At 43.0% G+C, this 21,128-nt stretch overlaps 1 protein-coding gene across 2 annotated transcripts in view; it reads left to right on the top strand.

Moving 5' to 3' along the window:
• RELN (reelin) overlaps positions 1–21,128 on the top strand; it is a 538,933-nt gene that overhangs the window by 278,400 nt on the left and 239,405 nt on the right. For both annotated transcript variants that reach the window (XM_040343494.1, XM_040343493.1), the window contains exons 11-12: positions 4,728–4,873; positions 12,252–12,403. In XM_040343494.1, the coding sequence (XP_040199428.1) occupies positions 4,728–4,873; positions 12,252–12,403 (298 nt within the window). The remainder of the gene's footprint in view (positions 1–4,727; positions 4,874–12,251; positions 12,404–21,128) is intronic.

Here is a 21,128-nt window from a genome sequence, read left to right as displayed (position 1 = left end):
TGGCATGCTTTTATTAATTTTTTAAGCTTGTTTTTTATTTTTTATTGAATATCCTGTTTTTCTCTTGACCTTATTTTAAACATAGTATAAACAGAGAAATACTGAAACGTGCTATACTGAATCCACAGGAGGTAATTTGCTGATGCACATAAATTTTCTTGTTTTATGTTAACTAAAATGACTCACAGCTGTGGCTTTCCTTGGCTGCTAGTGACTTTTATGGGGCATGGTAAGGTACATTGGTACTTCTGGAGCCAGGAAAGTACTCTGTTTATTATAGACACAGAGAACTTTGTGAAAAAATGTGTGAAGATAATTTACCATTCTCCCATGTTGCATTAAACATCAAAGAGTATATGATTTAGCATTCTGAACAGCAAAAACGTTTATTTCTCTAGACACTTACAATCATGGGGCCTACATGCTTGATCCATTGTACAGATTATTATGGAGTGAAAATTGGTGTGCATCTAAGCATAACCAATATCAAATACCATGATGTGAATAAGGCTGTTCACTTTGATCCCAAATGTTTGAAGCCATAAGAAAAAAATTGGATTTTTAAATACAGCTTACCTGTAAAATCCTTTTCTTGGAAATACATCACGGAACACAGAGCCTTAATTACTTAATGGGTTATGTAGTCACCATAGGTGATTGGACACTGGTTAACCCAATTTGAATTGAGTTCCTCCCCTATATAACCCCTCCCAAATGGAGAGTACCTCAGTTTTGTAGCAAAGCAATAAGTGTTCCATGTTTAACTCCGAAGAGGGGTGGGAGCTCTGTGTCCCGTGATGTATTTCCAAGAAAAGGATTTTACAGGTAAGCTGTATTAAAAAATCCTATTTTCTTGATCATACATCACGGGACACAGAGCCTTAATTACTTAATGGGATGTCCCATAGCAATGCTAAAATTTAGGGAAGGGAGACACAGATCAGAATTAGACCGACATCGGGCCAGAGGATCTATACTGCTGCCTGCAGGCATCCTCATACCCTTTCACATCTACCTGGTAGAACTTAGTAAATGTATGAGCTGAAGACCAAGTAGCAGCCTTACAGATCTGAGCCATGGAGGCCGGGTGATGCACTGCCCTTGAAGCACCAACTGCTTTAGCCGAGTGCGCCTTCACCTGAAAAGGAGGAATCTTCTTTTCTCACCATAGGCCTGAATAATGACTTGTCGAATCCAATCTGCAATAGTAGATTTCGACGCTGCCTTGCCCTTCCCTGGACCCTGGCAGAATAACAGACAATCAGTCTTGCGTATCTGAGCCGTAGCTTGCAGATAAACTTTTACCGCTCTTACAACATCCATAGAGCGTAGACCTTCTTCCTCCGCAGACTGCGGATCTGGAAAAAAAGACGGTAGGACTATATCTTGATTCAGAAATCCTGAAACCACCTTAGGTAAAAAGTCGGGTGAGTAAAACCGTGATCCCTGCTCCTCTGGTGCTAACTCCAAGATTACCCCTTGGGACAACAGGTGTTCCAAGGCCAAGTAAAAAGCCTTATTTTTTATGGATCTTTGACAATTCTTGATCTCAGAAAACGGGGTGACGGAAGTTCTCTGAACTCTAGCTTGTAGCCTGAGGACACTATGAAGAAGACCCACTTGTCCTGAACCTTTGTTCCGCCAGGCATTTGCAAATTGCAGCAGCCTTCCCCCCACTCGGCCAAGCGGGTGCATCCCTTAATTGGGAAGTTTTGGGGGCCTGCTGAGATTTTGAACCCCAAGCCTTTTCTGTCCTTGGGCTTGGCTCTGGGCCTTTCCCCTAGTGTTTTACTGGGGAGGCCGTTGCCACTGCCTGGAGAATGAGGTTCCAGGGGCTGGAGAAAGAGTATGTTTAAATTAGGGACGTTTACTCTTCTTACCGGCAACAGAGTAGACTTGCCTCTGGTAATCTTTTGGATGTATTTATCCGAATCATCCCCAAACAGGCGTCCTCCCCCAAAGGGGAACGCTGCCAAGTATTTCTTGCAAGAACCTTGGCCTCCCAATGTTTTAACCAAAGTGCATGTGTACCTGCAGGAGATATAAGCGGGATGCTTGTTGAACAGAGTCCATAATTGCATCAACCGCAACACGCAAGGCCTAAGAAGGTCTTCATGAACCTCAATCTCCTCTGTAGGGAGGAGGTTAATCATCTGCTTCATTTGGTCCTTGGGGAACTGACATACACCAACAGCTGCCCCTGCAGGTTGTACTACAGGCTTAGCCATGGAAGAGGAGGTTTTTAATAGGCACTCCAGCTTCTAATCAGTTTGATCCTTAAAGCCCTGGGCATTGTCTATAGGACAGGTCAGGCTTTTGTTTACACAATAAATAGCTGCATCTATAGCAGGTACCCCCCATTTCTTAGTGAAACCTTCCTCCATAGGATAAAGAGGGAGAACTGCTTAGGAGGAGAAACAGTTTATTATAGATCATTTTATCCAACAAGGGATGAACTGGAAAAGGAGCATGCAGCCTGCGGGGACTTCCAAGATCCCAAAGAGGAAACAGAGGACATATAATCTTCCACAGGAGGCAATCTGTAAGTGGCACGCACCACATAATACTGCACCTGCGTCTTTAGCGACTGAGAGTTAGCAGGAATTCTCTCATCCTCTGAGTCCTCAGACTGCACATGATCCTCATCTCCAGAGAGGGATTTTTCACCCTCCGAAGAAGGCTCTTCTGATGAGAGAGCCAGAGCACATGAAGAGGATCTACCCTGTTTTCTGCTATCATTTAAGGAACTTGCGATAATAGTAGCAATCCTTTCTTTTAGGCCATCCAAAGCAACTTTTTTTTTAAATGTCCTCAGTGACGTATACAGGAGCTGCCATAGGAGAAGCTGCAAAAAAACAGACAGGCTGCTATCAGGCTGTCAGAGGGGAAAGGTAAACTGCAGGCAAGCTCAGAATCCTTTTTACCAGCCCTTGCACCTTTTCTCTGGGACATAGTCCCTACTGTAAAGGAAAGGTACTATCCACAAATATAAATGCAATCACTGTTTTCTTCCAATACACATATATTAGCTTACTGCACAACCTGATGCCGAGTAGGAGTCCTAGGTTTGCCTGGTTCAATCCACAGGGATGCTTACAGCCCACAGCTCTGTGTCCATGCCGCTTACAGAAGGCTCTGGCGTGCTGGGATTTTGAACCAGCCTCTTGGCACCTGCACACAGGTGTCCTGCATTGCGAACGGGCACTAGCAACCACTTTGGGCCCTCCCCCCATCCATGTCTCCATACTGACAGAAACTATCGTTTCCGGTATGCGAACGTTCGCACGTGCGTGCGCTGTCATGGCGGCGCCCAGGAGACGAGGAAGCGGGGGGAGAGATTACTGGGGGGATCTTGTGGACCCCTGTATGCGTATCGTGGCAGAGCCTGCAGCGGAAGGAGGTGAGTGGTGTTATTATGACCGACTTTACTGAGCATGTTTATCCTGGAAGGCTATGTAAGAAAACACCAGGTTGCACTTACTCCCTCCAGTGGTGAAAACCAGGAAAGACATCCTACCCTAAGAAGTTAATACATAAATAAAAAATTATCTTCTTCTTACCTGATCCACGCTGCAAGAAAGCTACCAAAAGTAGTTCCAGCTTTCACCCATCAGGGAGGGCAAGTTGTGCCAATCTTCAGGTTTACAAAGGGTTTTATTAGAGAAAACCTCATACCTGGACTTGTAGAAGACTCTGGCAGAAACTTTTCGTGCCACAGATGTATTAGTACACCAAAGTCTGGATCCCAGAGCCCAGACCTCCGCAAAGAGACATTACAGGCAAACCTTGTTTCTACTTACACGAGGCCCGGGTACCAACCATCTTAGGCCTTTGATATCAGCCCGAGGAATGGATCCGGTTATAGTTCCTAGGTCTCCGCAGCCAGACCATCAAAAGAGAATTTTTCTTCTTAGCACATGTTGAACGTGACCAACCACCTTAACACTGGTGAAAAAACGGAGGCACTCTCCATTTGGGAGGGGTTATATAGGGGAGGAACTCAATTCTAATTGGGTTAATCAGTGTCCAATCACCTGTAGTGACTACATAACCCATTAAGTAATTAAGGCTCTGTGTCCCATGATGTATGATCAAGAAATCACTGTGCAAGTGCTCTACCACAATGTGCCATTTGCTCTAGTCTTTTGGTATTGGGTACACTTAAGCTGGCAATACAACACTAGTATTTGTTCAAAAATTTTCATTTTTTTAAACATTTAACCTATTCTCTAATGGTTAGTGCGGTCAAATAAATGTTTTTTTTTTTTTTTTCAACCATAGTCCTAGTAAGCCAGCTCATATTACAAAATGGCTGAAGTCCTGGAATTCATCTATAATGGCTTAACAGACTGCATGACATGTGGAATTTAAGCAGTGTATGTGGTCACTCTGATATGTGAGCTGTGTACACATAGAAAGCAATGGATGTTTGCTGATACATAAGAAATTGAAACCACTTATCAAGAGTTCCTTCAGTAGCTTTTAAAGCTTTGCATCACATATAACAACAATGATAATTATATCATATCCACACTTTTTAGCTGATAATATCTTGCATATATTTCTCTGTTTACTTTAATTTAAAGCAACTTGTTCCACTTCTTGGTGTTTGTATCACATACTGTGCAGGCTAACCCATCAAATTTACCTAAAAATAACTTAATTGCATAGAATAACTCTTCAGATAATAAATGTTTAGCATTATTATGTGTTTTTTGTTTCCATAGCATAGCTGTCAATCAGACGGCAACGCAATTTATTTCCATGGTACAGAGGAAAGTGAATACAATTTTGCTACAACCAGAGATGTTGACCTCTCTACTGAAGATATTCAAGATCAATGGTCTGAGGAATTTGAGAGCCAACCAGCAGGGTGAGTCCTAAATTGACAATATACATAAAATGGAGGTTGCATGATCTGCCTGCCAAATTAGTTTTCTGTTAAATGATTGATGCAGACACCCATGTCACTGGAATTATTTCCGAGTAGCAGTAATGATCAGCTAGAAAACTAAAACAGGTTGGAACTACTTTCCATGAAATCAGTTACGTGGGATGTTAACAACAGTTGCAAAGCACCCACATGTATAAACATATTGAATATTCCAAGTCAATGGTATTTATAGAACCTGACACCCAGTCTTCTACTCAGTGCCCTTAGTCTGAGTCATTACTGCTATGATACCATGTTTAATCTTTTAGATGTACATGGTTCTCCAGTTTATTTTGTGCCTTGCACATCCATTCCCACACCCCCTCTAAAACCTGTACTTTTCCCCCTTTGTTTTTTTTTTAAAACAAGTTTCTGTGTTTCATTGTACTTTGCAATGTATATTTTTCACTTAACAGATTAATGACTATTAACTAGCAGATATTATTGTGTATATGTACAAAATCATATTGGAACATTCTATAGTCTATTTATGTTTAAAGTAATATTTTTTAATTATTCAAGCAATAGGGAAAACAATTTATTTTTTAATTTCATCGATGCTTTAATATTTATTAAATTACAATTAGAGCTGGTTTAGAACACCAAAGAGAATGCTTTTGTTCAATAAAAAAAAAAAATTTGACCCAAATCTCAAATCCATAATTTTTTATACCAACGACAGGTACTCCCAAGTTTTAGGATACCTACAGTTTATGCTATATGATTTAATTAGATAAGTGCAGTATAAGGTGTGATGTAAGCATTGACATTTCAAGGTGCTTTTGGGTGTCATTTTGAGTGTCCTTTTGTTTTTTCTGGAATGGGACACCTATCAGCAACAGACTAGAGCACTAATGGCAAAAGTTCAGTTGTAAGGGGAAAATAGATCAAAGGAACGTACAATATCAAAGAGAAAGGAAAGACAGAGTATAGCATGAGTGAAAAGAAACAGCCTCACTCGCTTTTTGTCATGGTATACCTTTCAAAGTTTCAGTCAGTGTCCAAGGGTTTCCTTGGGTCTTATTGAAACCTAGCAATTTTTCTGGTCCAATCTAGTCTATTCCTATTCTTTTTTATGGATACCTTATAATTCTCTAAATTGATGACTAGCTTTTATCATCTTTGAGGTTATTGATGTAAATGCAGGTTCTTTACAGTTACCACCAATATAATTTGCAAAAAATCAACCATGTAAGTGGGAAAGGGTGCAGCGTTATACCTAAAATCCATTTATAAATAAACTACTGATGTCTTATTTGTGTTTAGATATACCCAATAAACTTTTAATAAACATAAAAAAAAATTACGTTAATGCTATATTTTTCAAATTATAATAAAGTGACCTTCAAACTATATTGTGTCCTCGATCTCTGTGCAAGATCATTGCTCCATGTGATCTACAAAATACTATTACAATTCAAACAATATTGTGTCCTTTGTGCAAAAACATTCATTGTGTGAACTGCACAATTTTACTCCATGTGATCTGCAGAACGTTGCTTTTGTGTCCCAAATAATAATTCATGCCATTTCAGTGTAAACATGCAATTGTGAACAAACACCCACGTGCCCCAACATGCCACGCTCACCAGATATTAAGACTCCTTAAACGAATAAGATCTAACAGCGCTATTTGTTCTCTTCCAAAACAGCACTTCTTGGCACATCTAATTAGTTTCTCCAACCTCTTCCTTTCAGCTCCAGTCCGCCACACTAAGCACCATTAAAAGCCAAAAAAATCCACATATAGTGTAAAACCTTTTATATTGAGTATCTCCAGCACAATCCACTTTATACACTAACATTAAATCACTTTGCTTACTGTTAAGCCAAGCACTCCCTGGTTTCCAAAATGGCAGTGCATTTCACAGAGCAGGAATTATGTTACAAATGAAGGCTGAGGCTTCACCAGTAACACGATTTCCACTCTGTGAAATGCAGAACTTATTATTATTATAATCATCAATATTATTATTATTATTATTATTATTATTAGGCTTCTCCTCCCCTATGAACAGAATGAGATTTACTTATGGATTCATTAAATAGTTAGTTTTGTTTATGTACTATTACCATTATATTTCTTCCTTATATACTTTAAATATAAACTCAAGTTTATAGATTGTTGCATTCTGAAGCCTAACAAGTACCATTTCTAACATACAGATAAGCAGTACCAGAGACTTCCCCTTTACTGCTGGATATAGAAAGAGTCACTCATACTGCAGCTCCACCATTTAGGAGATTGTTTTTCAATGAATACAAGGCTTCCTCTGACTGCCCAAGGTGGAGAGACAGAGCAATGATATTGTGATCGCCAGCTCAGCCAATCAGAAAAAGTCTTGTAATCGCAAAAATAATTCAAGGCTTCTTTAAAATTGCAGCGATGCGGTATGGGCAACTCTCACTATATCCAGCAGTAAAGGGGGAAGTCTCTGGTACTGATGTCAGAACAAAGTGCCATTTACTGTACTTAACAGAAGTTAGCACATTCAAATAATTTGTTTGCTCCAAGCTGGCTCAAACAAATTATTTGAACTGCCAGGAAACCTGGAATTCTATTTTAAGCAATCCCTTAGCTTTGCCCAGTCCCAACTTACTCTTTGTCTGACACTTACACGTACCAACAAATCTTAATAAACCTAAAATCTGTAAGGAATGGTATTACTTGTATTCTGGTAAAATACCCCTAAACATACCCTTTACAGTATTTGTGTTTTTTGTTTTAGTGTGTGAACTGGTCCAAGACAGCCATGATATCTTTTAATATATTTTATCAATTACATTTTTCTGAGTGCATTTTTTTTTTTACTTACGACCTACATTGAAATCCTAGGTTAGCACTTGGGTCAATGGAGAGCCATCTACTTCAGTAGTAGTAAATGGAGCATATTTACAGTCGGTGAACCAGAAAGAGCATGGCAATCATAATTGATTGCCAAGTAAATCAAGCATTAATTTCAACCATAGTATATCTGAAGAGCTTCTATGCCCAGTAGACCTTTCTTTCTTCCACTTGGGGATTTGAATGCCACTTAGAGCTACGGCTTCCAAATTATAAAGTAGTGCTATGCATACGGCAGTCTTTGCTGTCATTGATTCAGGCTCTAATGATGCACAGTAGACATCTGAAGAGCTTCCAGAAAGCCACAACAATGCCTGACACTGTAGGTCAGATGTCAGGGGAAACATTATCTCAGACTGGGTTAAGAAGAGACAGCAATAAATCTGCAGCTCTCCTTCTATTTCCACATAACACATTCTGCCATGCACTGCATATCTGTATTCTCACTGTTAGAAAGGCCAGTGTCAAGAAGGAATGTTTTATTCAATGCCTAATTAACCACCTAACTACACGTTGCAGAACAAAGAACATTTACTCAAATCTTATATGAAACTAATGCCCCGTACACACCATCACTTTATGTGATGAAAAAAAACGACATTTTCTGTGAAGTAAAAAATGACGTTTTTGAAACTTCAATTTTCAAAGACGAAGTTGCCTACACACCATCGTTTTTCTCACAATGTTCTAGCAAAGCAAGGTTACGTTCCACCACGTTTTTCCATTGAAGCTCCCTTCATAAGTAGCTTCTAGGCATGCGCGGGTGAAAAAACGTCGTTTTAAACGACGTTTTTGCTACACACGGTCAATTTCTGTGAAGTAAAAGTTGACGTTTTGAAAAACGACACATAAAATTGAAGCATGCTTCAATTTTTTTTGGTCGTTTTTTAGAAGACATAAAACGACGTTTTCCCCCACACACGGTCAATTAAAGTGACGTTTTTAAAAACGTCATTTTTTTTCATCACATAAAGTGATGGTGTGTACGCGGCATTAGTTCAAGAAAAAAAAATTCTGGTATTTGCATTAAGTGTATTCAAACAAGTAAATTCAAAGTGGTCCGACCAGAATTTTTTTTACATGATGAAATAAGTTTATAATAAACCATTACATAAAACATTACGTAAACATAAAATACAATGAGGGTTATTTACTAAAGGCAAATCTACTTTGCACTACAAGTGCAAACTACAAGTGCAAAGTGCACTTGAAATTGCACTGAAAGTGCACTTGGAAGTGCAGTAGCTGTAGATCCGAGGGGGACATGCAAGGAAAATAAAAAAACAGCATTTTAGCTTGCACATGATTGGATAATAAAATCAGCAGGGCTTCCCCTTATTTCAGATCTACCCCTCAGATTTACAGCGACTGCACTTCCAAGTGCACTTTCAATGCAATTTCAACTGCACTTTGTTGTAGTGCAAAGTGGAGTTGCCTTTAGTAAATAACCCCCAATATCTATTATCACTAAGCCATTTTTGTGTTTCTTCATTTTTCCGCTTGCTTCCATACCATGCTATGCTACTTCTGTGGTGTGTCACTATATAAACTGACTAGAGTTGGGCAAACAATTCAGGCTGAGCAAAAGTTTGGCCCGAACATCGCCCGTTCGCCAAACGCCCTGCAAATTTGGGTGTTCGCCGAACGGGCAAAAAGTCAATGCTTGGACCAAACTTTTGCTCCCCGCCGCCGAATGCCCTGCGATGCACTGCTCACTGCACAGTGAATTCTGTGCCTGATTGGGCAAAGCTTTGCCCAATCAGGGCAGAGTGAATAGCTGGTTGTTAAGGAGTGTGAAGCCGGCCGCTGCGTCCTAACAACTGAGTCATCAGCTGTCAATAGGCTTCCTTGCTGATAGCTGAATAAAAAAAACACATTGCCGGCAATAAAAAAAAAGGCGATGGATTCCACCCCAGTCGATACCAGTCCCTTCAGGTCTGGAATGGATTTTAAGGGGAACCCCACACCAGATTTGTTAAATTTTATTGGGGCCCCCCAGAATCCACACTAGATGCTTATCTGAGCATGCAGCCTGGCTGGCAGGAAAGGGGGTACGAGGGAGCGCCCCCTCCTGAACTATACCAGGCCACATGCCCTCAGCATGGGGGGTGTGAGCTTTGTGGCACCCAAAATAACCTTGTCCCCATGTTGATGGGGCCTCATCCCCACAACCCTGGGCTGTGGTTTTTGGGGTCTGCGGGCAGTGGCCTTAACGGAATCTAAAAGCCCTCTTTAACAAGGGGGCCCCAAGGTCTTACCCCCATGTGAACTTGTATTGGGGTAGATAGTACCCCTAACCATTCACCAAATGGACCCGAAAAGATAAAAAAAATGGTCCGCCGTCAATTAAGTCAAACAGCTGAATGCCTGGCTTGCCCTTTGACAGTTTTAGGTAAAGGGCGGAGCCACCTGGCAACATCACCTGGTAACACCATGCCCTGTGTGACACCACAAACCGCTGCATGCTAGGCCAGTGACGTCACAATGAGGTGGTGCCACCATGTGACGTCGCCAGATGGCCCCGCCCTTACCTGTATAAGAACTGTCAAACAGGAAGCCAGGAATTTGGAGGTTTGCCTTCGTTGACAGCAGAGCGATATTTTTTTCTTTTTCAGGCCTGCTAGGCTGCATGCTCAGATAAGGGTCTGGTATAGATTTTGGGGGGAACCCCACACCAGTTTTATTTTTTTTTACATTTTTCTAATGCCAGAAATGGTATTGTATTGTCGACAATTTAACGCATTTTTTTCTTTGGAAATTTCATTTTTGCTGCACCACTTTACAGGCAGACTAAGGGCACCCCCCAGGCACCAAATGTAGCTAGTTACGGACCAGCCGCCGCAGTTGTACTGGGGCAGGTTGGCTCCCCTGCACGAATTTCCGCGATTGTATGTTGGGTGCGTACACCCCGCCAAAGGCATACGCGCCCATTCGCTAGCAGGGGAGCCAACCAGTGGGTCCGACTCAATGTTTACCGGCCACCCGCGATCACTCCAGAGACAGGCAACAATACACGGTTACCCTGACCCAAAAAACTAAATGAATAATAGTGTACACTGATTAGTTAAGATATAGACCTAAAATCCACCCAAAGTACAAAGGTAATTTCTTTAATGCAAATTGAAAATTTGAAGCAAGCATCTGTTTATCATGCACAATGGTATATATAAATGTATATATAAATCATCAATCACTAGAAAATGTGTAGCTGAATCCTAAATTCTGGTGTATAGGCTTTAAACTCAGAAAAAAATCAAATACAATGGAGGTTATTTACGAAATGCAAATCCACTCTGCACTACAAGTGCAAACTACAATTTGAAATTGCACTGAAAGTGCACTTGTAAGTGCAATCGCTGTAAATCTGAGAGGTAGATCTGAAATGAAGGGAAGCTCTGCAGATTTTATTATCCAATAATGTGCAAGCTAAAATGCTGTTTTCTGTTTTCCTTGCATGTCCCCCTCGGATCTACAGCGACTGCACTTCCAAGTGCACTTTGCACTTGTAGTTTGCACTTGTAGTGCAAAGTGGTTTGCCTTTCGTAAATAACCTCCAATATGCTTTTAGGTGATTTAGAGATGCTTTGATATGTGTTTATTTTTTTTATTTTTTTTTTAGTTGATCTAGGATTTGCATGAAGCTTTTTCGGGTTGCATTTGCATTCACTCTGACTTGTATAGGGAAGAAAAACAGCTCAGATACAGATAAAAGACAAATTACATTTGCCCAAAAGGAAAACATATAAATAAGTTGGAACCCTTTCTGTGGTTAGACTACAGTGAAAAGTAGACTTTTTCCCCTTACATTATATATATATATATATATATATATATATATATATATATATATATATATATATATATATATATATATATATATAAATTTGTACAAAACTCATCTACTTAATGATCAGCTAAAGAATGCCAAGTAATATTGATATTCAAGTAGACACTCTTCCAACCCTAGATACTCCAAATTTATAACCATATTCTTCTTGTTCATTTTAGCTCTTCCAATAATAGCAAACAATGCTTCCTGCAGGGAATCAGTTCTAAAAATTGTATTAAGGATTGAATATTTGTCTCTTTTATCTGCCCGTACCATATATTCACCCACCGCTATTATTTTAGTGCCAGAAACCCTTTTAAACTACACAGAAAGGTACACCATTATGTGTTGGCTATGAAAACATTTTACGGCCCATATAAGTACCAGTGTAACACAATCTTAACTGATATTAATGAAATAAGTGGGTAAAGCTAATACGTTTATGTTGCTTATTTGGAATACACTAGTTAGTAAAGAAATGTAATTTAAATCATGCCGTTCTTCTGGAAATATAGAGATAGAAGCCTAAATTGCAACATGTTTGTAATTTTGAGTATTCATTCATATGCAAATCTAAATCTGTAAACGATTGCTATAAATATACTGAAAATGTATGCCCCATGGCGATGTTTTTCTGTTACCAGGTGGGAAATTTCCGGAGCTGTCATTGGCACTGAATGTGGAACAATAGAATCAGGCTCTTCTCTTGTATTTCTAAAAGATGAAGAGAGAAAATTATGTACTCCTTATATGGACACCACAGGATATGGGAACTTGCGCTTTTATTTCACCATGGGTACGTTAACAAAACTTTTCTTTGTATTAGCATCTTTTATTTCTTGCATTCTGTGACAGACTATATATTATACATCAGGACATTCTTATCAAGTACATCTAAAATATGGGACAAATGACTACATTCCAAAACATATACTGACATATTTTTGAGCCGTCCTCCTGTAGTTTGGTAACATTATGCTTTGTGGTAGTGTTCACTGTTTTAGATGCCAAACAGCATTGTATTCTTCTGCTTTTGGTTCTTTTTTCTCCACCTTTTTCAACAGTGATAAGTGGGCTACAAATAAATGTCTTTCAGTTTAGAATGACTACAAAAGTCCTCTGTATAGGCCTCTGTGTCATTCTGCTGATACCGGGTGGCCACATGAAATATATATATATTTGGTCTTCTCGCTACAAAATATTCTCATAACATAGGACAATACTATCGGATACTGGCATACCCCACTTTTAAGTACACAATGGGGTTTATTTATTAAAGCTGGAAAGTGCAAAATCAGGCTAATTTCTGCATAAAAACCAATGAGCTTCCAGGTTTTTATTACCAAAACTTAATTGAACAAGCTGGGATTAGAAGCTCATTGGTTTCTATGCAGAAGTGAGCCTGATTTTGCACTTTACAGCTTTAGAAAATAAACCCCTTTGTGTACTTAAAAGTGGGGTATGCCTGTAATTAGCTCAGCTAGGTTAACCCTTGTGATTGTGAAGATGTGACGTGGCCTTATGGTAGTATGGAAAAGGTGACTTAAACATGTGACTTTACATGATATTTCTTAAGGAAGTAAGAACTGTAAACTGTCTACTTATCCTCATCACAATATACGGCAGATAGGAGGAGCTTCCACATAAGGGAATGCGCAGTTTGAATGTATTTCTTTCTTTGTTACTGTCTGAACTAAAAAATCAAAAATGTAAACAGTGGTTATTTGTTACTTACATAAGGCTATAGCTCACACTGAAATTTAAAAACACAAGAAGGCTCCATGCACACGGCTTAAAACAATACCAGTTCCTTTGGCAGAAAAAAAACACGAATTTAGGCTACTTCCCCACTCAGAGCGCCTGCATTAGCAGTAATGCACCGCTAGTTTTAGTGGTGCTTTACTGGCGCTGTGCAGGCAGGAGTGGGGTGCTTTTAACCACAAAGAATGGGTTAACAAGGGGTTAAAAGCACCCAAAAAGCGTCTCTGCGGAAGCGCTTTGCAGGCGCTTTGGCAACACTGCCCATTGATTTCAATGTCAGGGGCAGTTTAGTAGTGGTATATCCCGCACCGCCCCAAAGATGCTGCTTGCAGGACTTTTTTTTCCTACCTGCAAGCGCACCGCCCCAGTGTGCAAGCACTCAGGCCTTGTACACACAACCGAGTTTCTCTGCAAAAACCAGCAAGAAACTTGCTGGGAGATATTTTTTTGCCGAGGAAACCGGTCGTGTGTACATTTTCGTTGAGGAAACTGTCGAGAAACGACGAGCCAAAAAGAGAGCATGTTCTCTATTTCCTTGACGGGAATGGAGAAAATTGGCTTGTCGAGTTCCTCGACAGCCTAACAAGGAACTCGACGAGGAAAACGATGTGTTTTGCCCGTCGATATTCTTGGTCGTGTGTACGAGGCTTCAGGCTTTCAAACTGGGGAGGCTTGAGAGGTGCTTTTCAGGCATTTTACAGGTGCTATTTTTAGCGCTAAAACGCCTGAAACGCACCTTTAGCGTGAAAGGGGTTAACCAGAAGGTTTTTTTTCTGCCTCTTAACATTAAGCACAAAAGATGCCTGTACAGTAGGTGACCGCGATATTGTGTCAATCTCGCTCCCTTTCTCGGCGAGATTGACCACCTACGAGCCCCATTGCGGGAGCCAGCGCCGAGCTGGCTTGCCGCGATGGAGACAAAGCCGTCATAGAAGCGACGGGAGATCTGACTTGGATTCCCGCCAATTCTAGGTGCGGCTTTTTTGGTATGCATTCCTGAGAGGGAGAACTCCACGCCAATTTTTAAATAAAAAACCGACATGGGTTCCCCCCCAGGAGCATACCAGGCCCTTAGGTCTGGTATGGGTTGTAAGGAGACCCCCCCTACACCGAAAAACCGACGTAGGGGGTCCCCCTACAATCCATACCAGACCCGTATCCAAAGCACGCTACCCGGCCGGCCAGGAAAGGAGTGGGGACAAGCGAGCCCCCCCTCCTGAGCCGTACCAGGCCACATGCCCTCAACATGGGGGGGTTGGGTGCTCTGGGGCAGGGGGGCGCACTGCGGGGCCCCCCCACCCCAGAGCACCCTGTCCCCATGTTGATAAGGACAGGGCCTCTTCCCGACAACCCTGGCTGTTGGTTGTCGGGGTCTGCGGGCGGGGGGCTTATCAGAATCTGGGAGCCCCCTCAAATAAGGGGGCCCCCAGATACCGGCCCCCCACCCTAAGTGAATGGATATGGGGTACATCGTACCCCTACCCATTCACCTGGAGGCAAAGTGTTAAAGTTAATAAACACACGACACAGGGTTTTTAAAATAATGTATTAGTCTGCTCCGGGGGCCCCCCTGTCTTCTTTAGCTCTTTTAGCAGGGGGGGCTTCTTCTTCTGCTCTCCGGGGGGTCTTCTGTTCTCTGGGGGGTCTCCTCCGCTCTCCGGGGGTCTTCTCCGCTTTCCGGGGGTCTTCTCCGCTCTCGGGGGGTCTTCTTCTATCTTCGCCGCTCTTCGCTGTTGACTCCGCACACCCCGGTTCTTCTCCCGCTGTCCGGTGCCTTCTCTATCAGGGCTGGCCACCGCTTTCTTCGTGTGTTGGCTCAATTACTAGCAGGCGGCCAGCCCGCTGTTCTGTGACGTCTTCTTCTTCTCTTCTCTTCTTCTCCCTTCTTCCGATGCCTCTTCTCGCTGCAATGACAGGTGCGCGGTTTGCATCTGACTTATATAGGCCTCACAGTCCCTTCATGCTCCGGTACCTACCCACGTGGTACCTACCCACGTGGGTAGGTACCGGAGCATGATGGGACTGTGAGGCCTATATAAGTCGGATGCAAACCGCGCACCCGTCATTGTAGCGAGAAGAGGCGCCGGGTCAACATCGGAAGAAGGGAGAAGAAGAGAAGAGAAGAAGAAGACGTCACAGAATAGCGGGCTGGCCGCCTGCTAGTAATTGAGCTAACACACAAAGATAGCGGCGGCCAGCCCTGAAGGAGAAGGCACCGGACAGCGGGAGAAAAACCGGGGTGCGCCGAGTCAACAGCGGAGAGCGGCGAAGATAGAAGAAGACCCCCAAGAGTGGAGAAGACCCCCGGAGAGCCGAGGAGACCCCCCGGAGAGCAGAAGACCCCCCGGAGAGCGGAAGAAGAAGCCCCCCTGCTAAAAGAGCTAACGAAGACAGGGGGGGCCCCGGAGCAGACTAATAAATTATTTTAAAAACCCTGTGTCGTGTGTTTATTAACTTTAACACTTTGCCTCCAGGTGAATGGGTAGGGGTACGATGTACCCCATATCCATTCACTTAGGGTGGGGGGCCGGTATCTGGGGGCCCCCTTATTTGAGGGGGCTCCCAGATTCCGATAAGCCCCCCGCCCGCAGACCCCGACAACCAATGGCGAGGGTTGTCGGGAAGAGGCCCTGTCCTTATCACCATGGGGACAGGGTGCTCTGGGGTGGGGGGGCCCCGCAGTGTGCCCCCCTGCCCCAGAGCACCCAACCCCCCCATGTTGAGGGCATGCGACCTGGTACGGCTCAGGAGGGGGGGCGCTCGCTCGTCCCCACTCCTTTCCTGGCCGGCCAGCGTGCTTTGTATACGGATCTGGTATGGATTGTAGGGGGGCCCCTACGTCGGTTTTTTCGGCGTTGGGGGGGGTCTTCTTACAAGGGCCTGGTATGCTCCTGGGGGGGAAACCCATGTCGGTTTTTTATTTAAAAATTGGCGTGGAGTTCTCCCTCTCAGGAATGCATACCAAATGCCGCACCTAGAATTGGCGGGAATCCAAGTCGGATCCCCGTCGCTTCTATGACGCGCTCGCTGGAATGTGCTTTGTCTATTCCAGCGAGTGCGAGATGTCGGCACCAATTTCGCCGAGAATCAGCGCGATGCTGTTGTGTTAGAAACACAATATCGCGGTCACCTACTGTAATTGACCTAATGTGCATGGACACAAAGGATAACATTGAATTGCTTCTACAGGCAGAACACAAAACTCATGTAGTAGCAGCGATTTTTAAGCCAGTGTGCATGGAACTGAAAAGCGACTCATCCCTTATCGGATTGCTGTGCCCAAGGTTTCAGAAAGAGAGATACTACATGCTAGATATTATTTGTGCTGTCTCTGAAGATAATCTACAGTGATCTGTAAATCAATTGTTTTGTATTTAATGTTTATTTGTGTACAGTGTATATTCAAAAACATCAGTACAACATCTTAGAAAAAAAGTTTAATAAATGGATCCAAACCATTATAGATGTCCTATAATTTATATTTTTTGTGCAGTTAAGTAATACAGCCTGGTCACTCCCCTTACACCAGCCTTTGATAGACAATTAGGGAACAACTGCAGACATGAGCTCACTGTCCTATCAGGCTTTTCCTTGTCAGTATATATCAACGTAGCATACCTGCTTGGCACTTAGTGCTGCCCCTCCCTCTTTCAGTAAAGCCCACACACAATAAGAATATCAGATGAAGAATCGTCCATTTTTTTTGCTAGTCTATATTGAAAATGAAGAGTTTACACAACTTACGAATTTTCCCGTACGACCGTATACAACTTGTATTTTATTGTATCCTTTAATTTCTTAGCATGCGTAGTTATGCTCTTTCGTTTTTTTTTTTTTTTTTTCGGATAATAACTGTACTGATATAACGAAAATCATAGGATTTGTTATCGTACAAGCTTTTTTTTTATATTTGTTCCTTCTGATATTTTTGGACGAACTGTCATGATCGGCTCTCGAAAGCTGTATACTAACGATTAGATTGTTGTACTAATGCTAGTGCTAGTGCTAATGATTTTCTGATCATGTGTACTAGGTTTAAGAGTTTACTTTGCAGGGGGATCATAAGTTGATAAGACTGATGCCAAGTCAAATTTAGGCACTTTATGTAGATTTTTTTAAATACAATTAATACAATACAAAAACATAAAATTCAATGTAACAATACAAATAAATACAAAATATTCATTTTTTTCTTGTCCATTGAGGAACAAAGGAAATCTTTAGCCTTTGGGTTACGCTACCACATAGAGGAGAATTATACATTGGCAAACAAAAAAATTGTAGGCCAGTCTAGGATAACCCCTTCTACCACCAGCATACCTCAGATGTATGCTTTTTAATCTTTTTCTAATTGGGTTGGTTAATAGTACTAACTCCGGTTTATGCTATTTAATTAAAAACTGTAGTCAGGAATATACAACCACATACACAGTGGCAAGTGCTATTAGAACTGGTTTCTCTCCCCCAGGGTTTATTCTCCAATTTCTGTACAGCCATTTTGCTAATATGTGCTATTGATTTAACAATATTTCGCGAGACTCTAGGTGTTTAAGGAAGCTGAGTCTTGTTTTGTCTGTGTTGTGATATCTGAGTACGGACTTTTAATAACTGTTGTGGGTGGAGGTAACAATTGTTGTTGTTGTTGATACTGATTGATGTCCATTACAAAATCTATTTTTTAGTCATACTAAAGTCATACTATAAAACAGTTTTTTTTCTCTGGGAGCCTTCCCATTTTTTTTTTCATTGCTGCTGGAAATTTGTGTCTTCAATTGTAGCTTATCAGGTGCAGACATCTTAAATGATCACTAAAGGAATTTTTTTTTTTAGCTAAATAGCTTCCTTTACCTTACTGCAGTCCTGGTTTTATGTCCTCATTGTTCGTTTTTGCTTTGAAGTAGCTGTAATTCTGCTGTGATTTCCACACTTCCTGCTTGTCTGGCTCCTTATGAAAAATCTCATGGGAGCTTCTCACTGTGGTCTAAGCTGTGTGTCTAAAACTCCTCAGAACCAATTAGATTCATTTTAAAAACAAAACACTGCCCTGGATTTGTTTGTTTTTGTCCTGTGGGTCTCTTTACTTCACATAAACATGAAACCAGTTTAAAACCGAAAGTGAAACTAGAGGCACATTATATGATAGAATTTAATCTATTTTGAATCATTTTTAAAAGGAATCAGTTAACTTGTATGTCTCTATACCCTGTAAACAGTCATTTCAGCAAAAAAAAATTCCTTTAGTGACCCTTTAACCCTGGATTTTTGAGCGCTTTAGAATGAACTGAATGCTTCTGGAATAGTCTGGAAGTAACCTTTGGGCACTAGATTCCGTGTGGTGCTTGTGCGTGACCAGGCGCCTCGACGTACGTTTCGTGTTACCACGTCATCAGGAAGTGACGTGGTAGAATGTTTTATATTAAAAACGATTGGGGGTTATTCAGGTTATTATTCATTGTCTGTTATTTCATTTAATTTATTGTTGGTCACGAATGCAATCTTCTTGCACTATTTTTATGAGTATATAGCTATATTTAAACACTTGCAGCACCCCCTAGTCTCCACTTTACCCAACATTGCTTCAGTTCACTGAATTTTGGGGAGCAGCCAGGGGCGTAACTAGAAATCACAGGGCCCCATAGCAAAATGTTGTATGGGGCCCCCCAGTGCCGCCCTAATGTCAATGCAGCGTGACCTGTGCCCCATACAGTGTGACCTGTGCCCCATACAGCGTGACCTGTGCCCAATGCAGAATGACCTGTGCCCAATGCAGAATGACCTGTGCGCCATACAGCGTGACCTGTGCGCCATACAGCGTGACCTGTGCCCCATACAGCATGACCTGTGCCCCATACAGCATGACCTGTGCCCCATACAGCATGACCTGTGCCCCATACAGCGTGACCTGTGCCCCATGCAGCGTGACCTGTGCCCCATACAGCGTGACCTGTGCCCCATACAGCGTGACCTGTGCCCCATACAGCGTTGCCCGTGCCCAATACAGCCTGGCCTGCCTGTGCCCAATACAGCCTGACCTGTCTGTGCCCCACACAGCCTGGCCTGCCTGTGCCCCACACAGCCTGGCCTGCCTGTGCCCCACACAGCGTGACCTGTGCCCAATACAACATTGCATATGCCCAATGCAGCATGACCTGTGCCCAATGCAGCGTTGACTGTGTCCAATACAGCCTGGCCTGCCTGTGCCCAATACAGTCTGAACTGCCTGTGCCCCATATAGCGTGACCTGTGCCCAATACAGCATTGCCTGTGCCCAATACAGCCTGGCCTGCCTGTGCCCAATACAGCCTCACCTGTGCAGAGAAAGAGGCAAGCCGGCCGGATCAGCAGAGAGCGGGATTGCCCGCTGTAATAGCTTTCATTTGAATTTCCCGTCTTCCCGGGGCTCATCGTCACATAGCCCCACCTCTTAGCCCAACGCCTTTGATGACGTCACATGTCCGACACTGGACCGGCAATCTGTCGATCAAAGGTGCCGGACCTAGAGGTGGAGCTATGTGACATGAGCCCCGGGAACACTGGAAGTTCTAATGAAAGCTATTACAGCGGGCAATTCCGCTCTCTGCTGATACGGACAGCCAGGGGCGGACTGACAACTCATGGGGCCCCCGGGCAATAGGAGATTATGGGGCCCCCAGGCTTAGAGATGGCCGCCATCTTTTTTTTGATGCAACATGAATGTGGGCAAACCCATGCGGAGAGGCACCAAGCTCTGTGACATGCTGAGTGGCTTAGAGTTGGTGACCCACTAAAGTCACCAGAAGCCTCTCATGGGCAAACAATTGCAGCCTCACTGTGCCCCATCAAATGCAGCCACAGTGCCCCATCAAATGCAGCCACAGTGCCCCATCAAATGCAGCCACAGTGCCCCATCAAATGCAGCCACAGTGCCCCATCAAATGCAGCCACAGTGCCCCATCAAATGCAGCCAACTGTGCCCCATCAAATGCAGCCAACTGTGCCCCATCAAATGCAGCCAACTGTGTCCCATCAAATGCAGCCAACTGTGCCCCATCAAATGCAGCCAACTGTGCCCCATCAAATGCAGCCCACTGTGCCATTAAATGCAGCCACCGTGCCATTAAATGCAGCCACTGTGACCCTCAGCACCCCCCCCCCCTGTTGTCTGACCGACACTTACCCCATCTTGGTGGCAGGTCAGGCAGTGGGTGATGGCGGTGAGATGTGGGACGGGCAGCGCCGAGCTGCTTACTCCCTGCACCTCTTCTTTTCTCCTGCTAGGCGTCCAATAGGAGCGCCTGTCCTTTCAGCCAATCACATGATGGGTATCAGACCCGCACTTCCTGATTGGCGGAGAGCCGGCGGTTCATTGTTAGAAAAGCAAACATTAATTTGCTTTTCTAAACCCACCTGGATGGGCTCTGAGTGCTCTGCACTCCAAGCCCACCCTAATGTGAAGCCTATTAGAGCCTAGGGCTCTAATCAGGTGCTTCAAACCCCCCCCCCTGAAATTTAGGCACCCAGCGTCCTAAAAGGGGATGGACACCTGAATTGGGGGTGGCCATGGATAGATTCATGCAATGCATGAATCTATACATTCTACATAGAGGGGATGGTGCCCTTAATGGACGGACCGCCCCCTGGTATACACACACACGCACTGTATACATACACATGTATGTATGTGTGTGTGTGTGTGTGTGTATATATATATATATATATAGAGAGAGAGAGAGAGAGAGAGAGAGAGAGAGAGAGAGAGAGAGAGAGAGAGAGAGAGAGAG

Source organism: Rana temporaria, chromosome 3 (genome assembly GCF_905171775.1).
Source record: "Rana temporaria chromosome 3, aRanTem1.1, whole genome shotgun sequence".
NCBI lineage: Eukaryota > Metazoa > Chordata > Amphibia > Anura > Ranidae > Rana > Rana temporaria.
The sequence above is the reverse complement of the archived record's forward strand: the minus strand, read 5'-3'. Positions and strand labels throughout refer to the sequence as shown.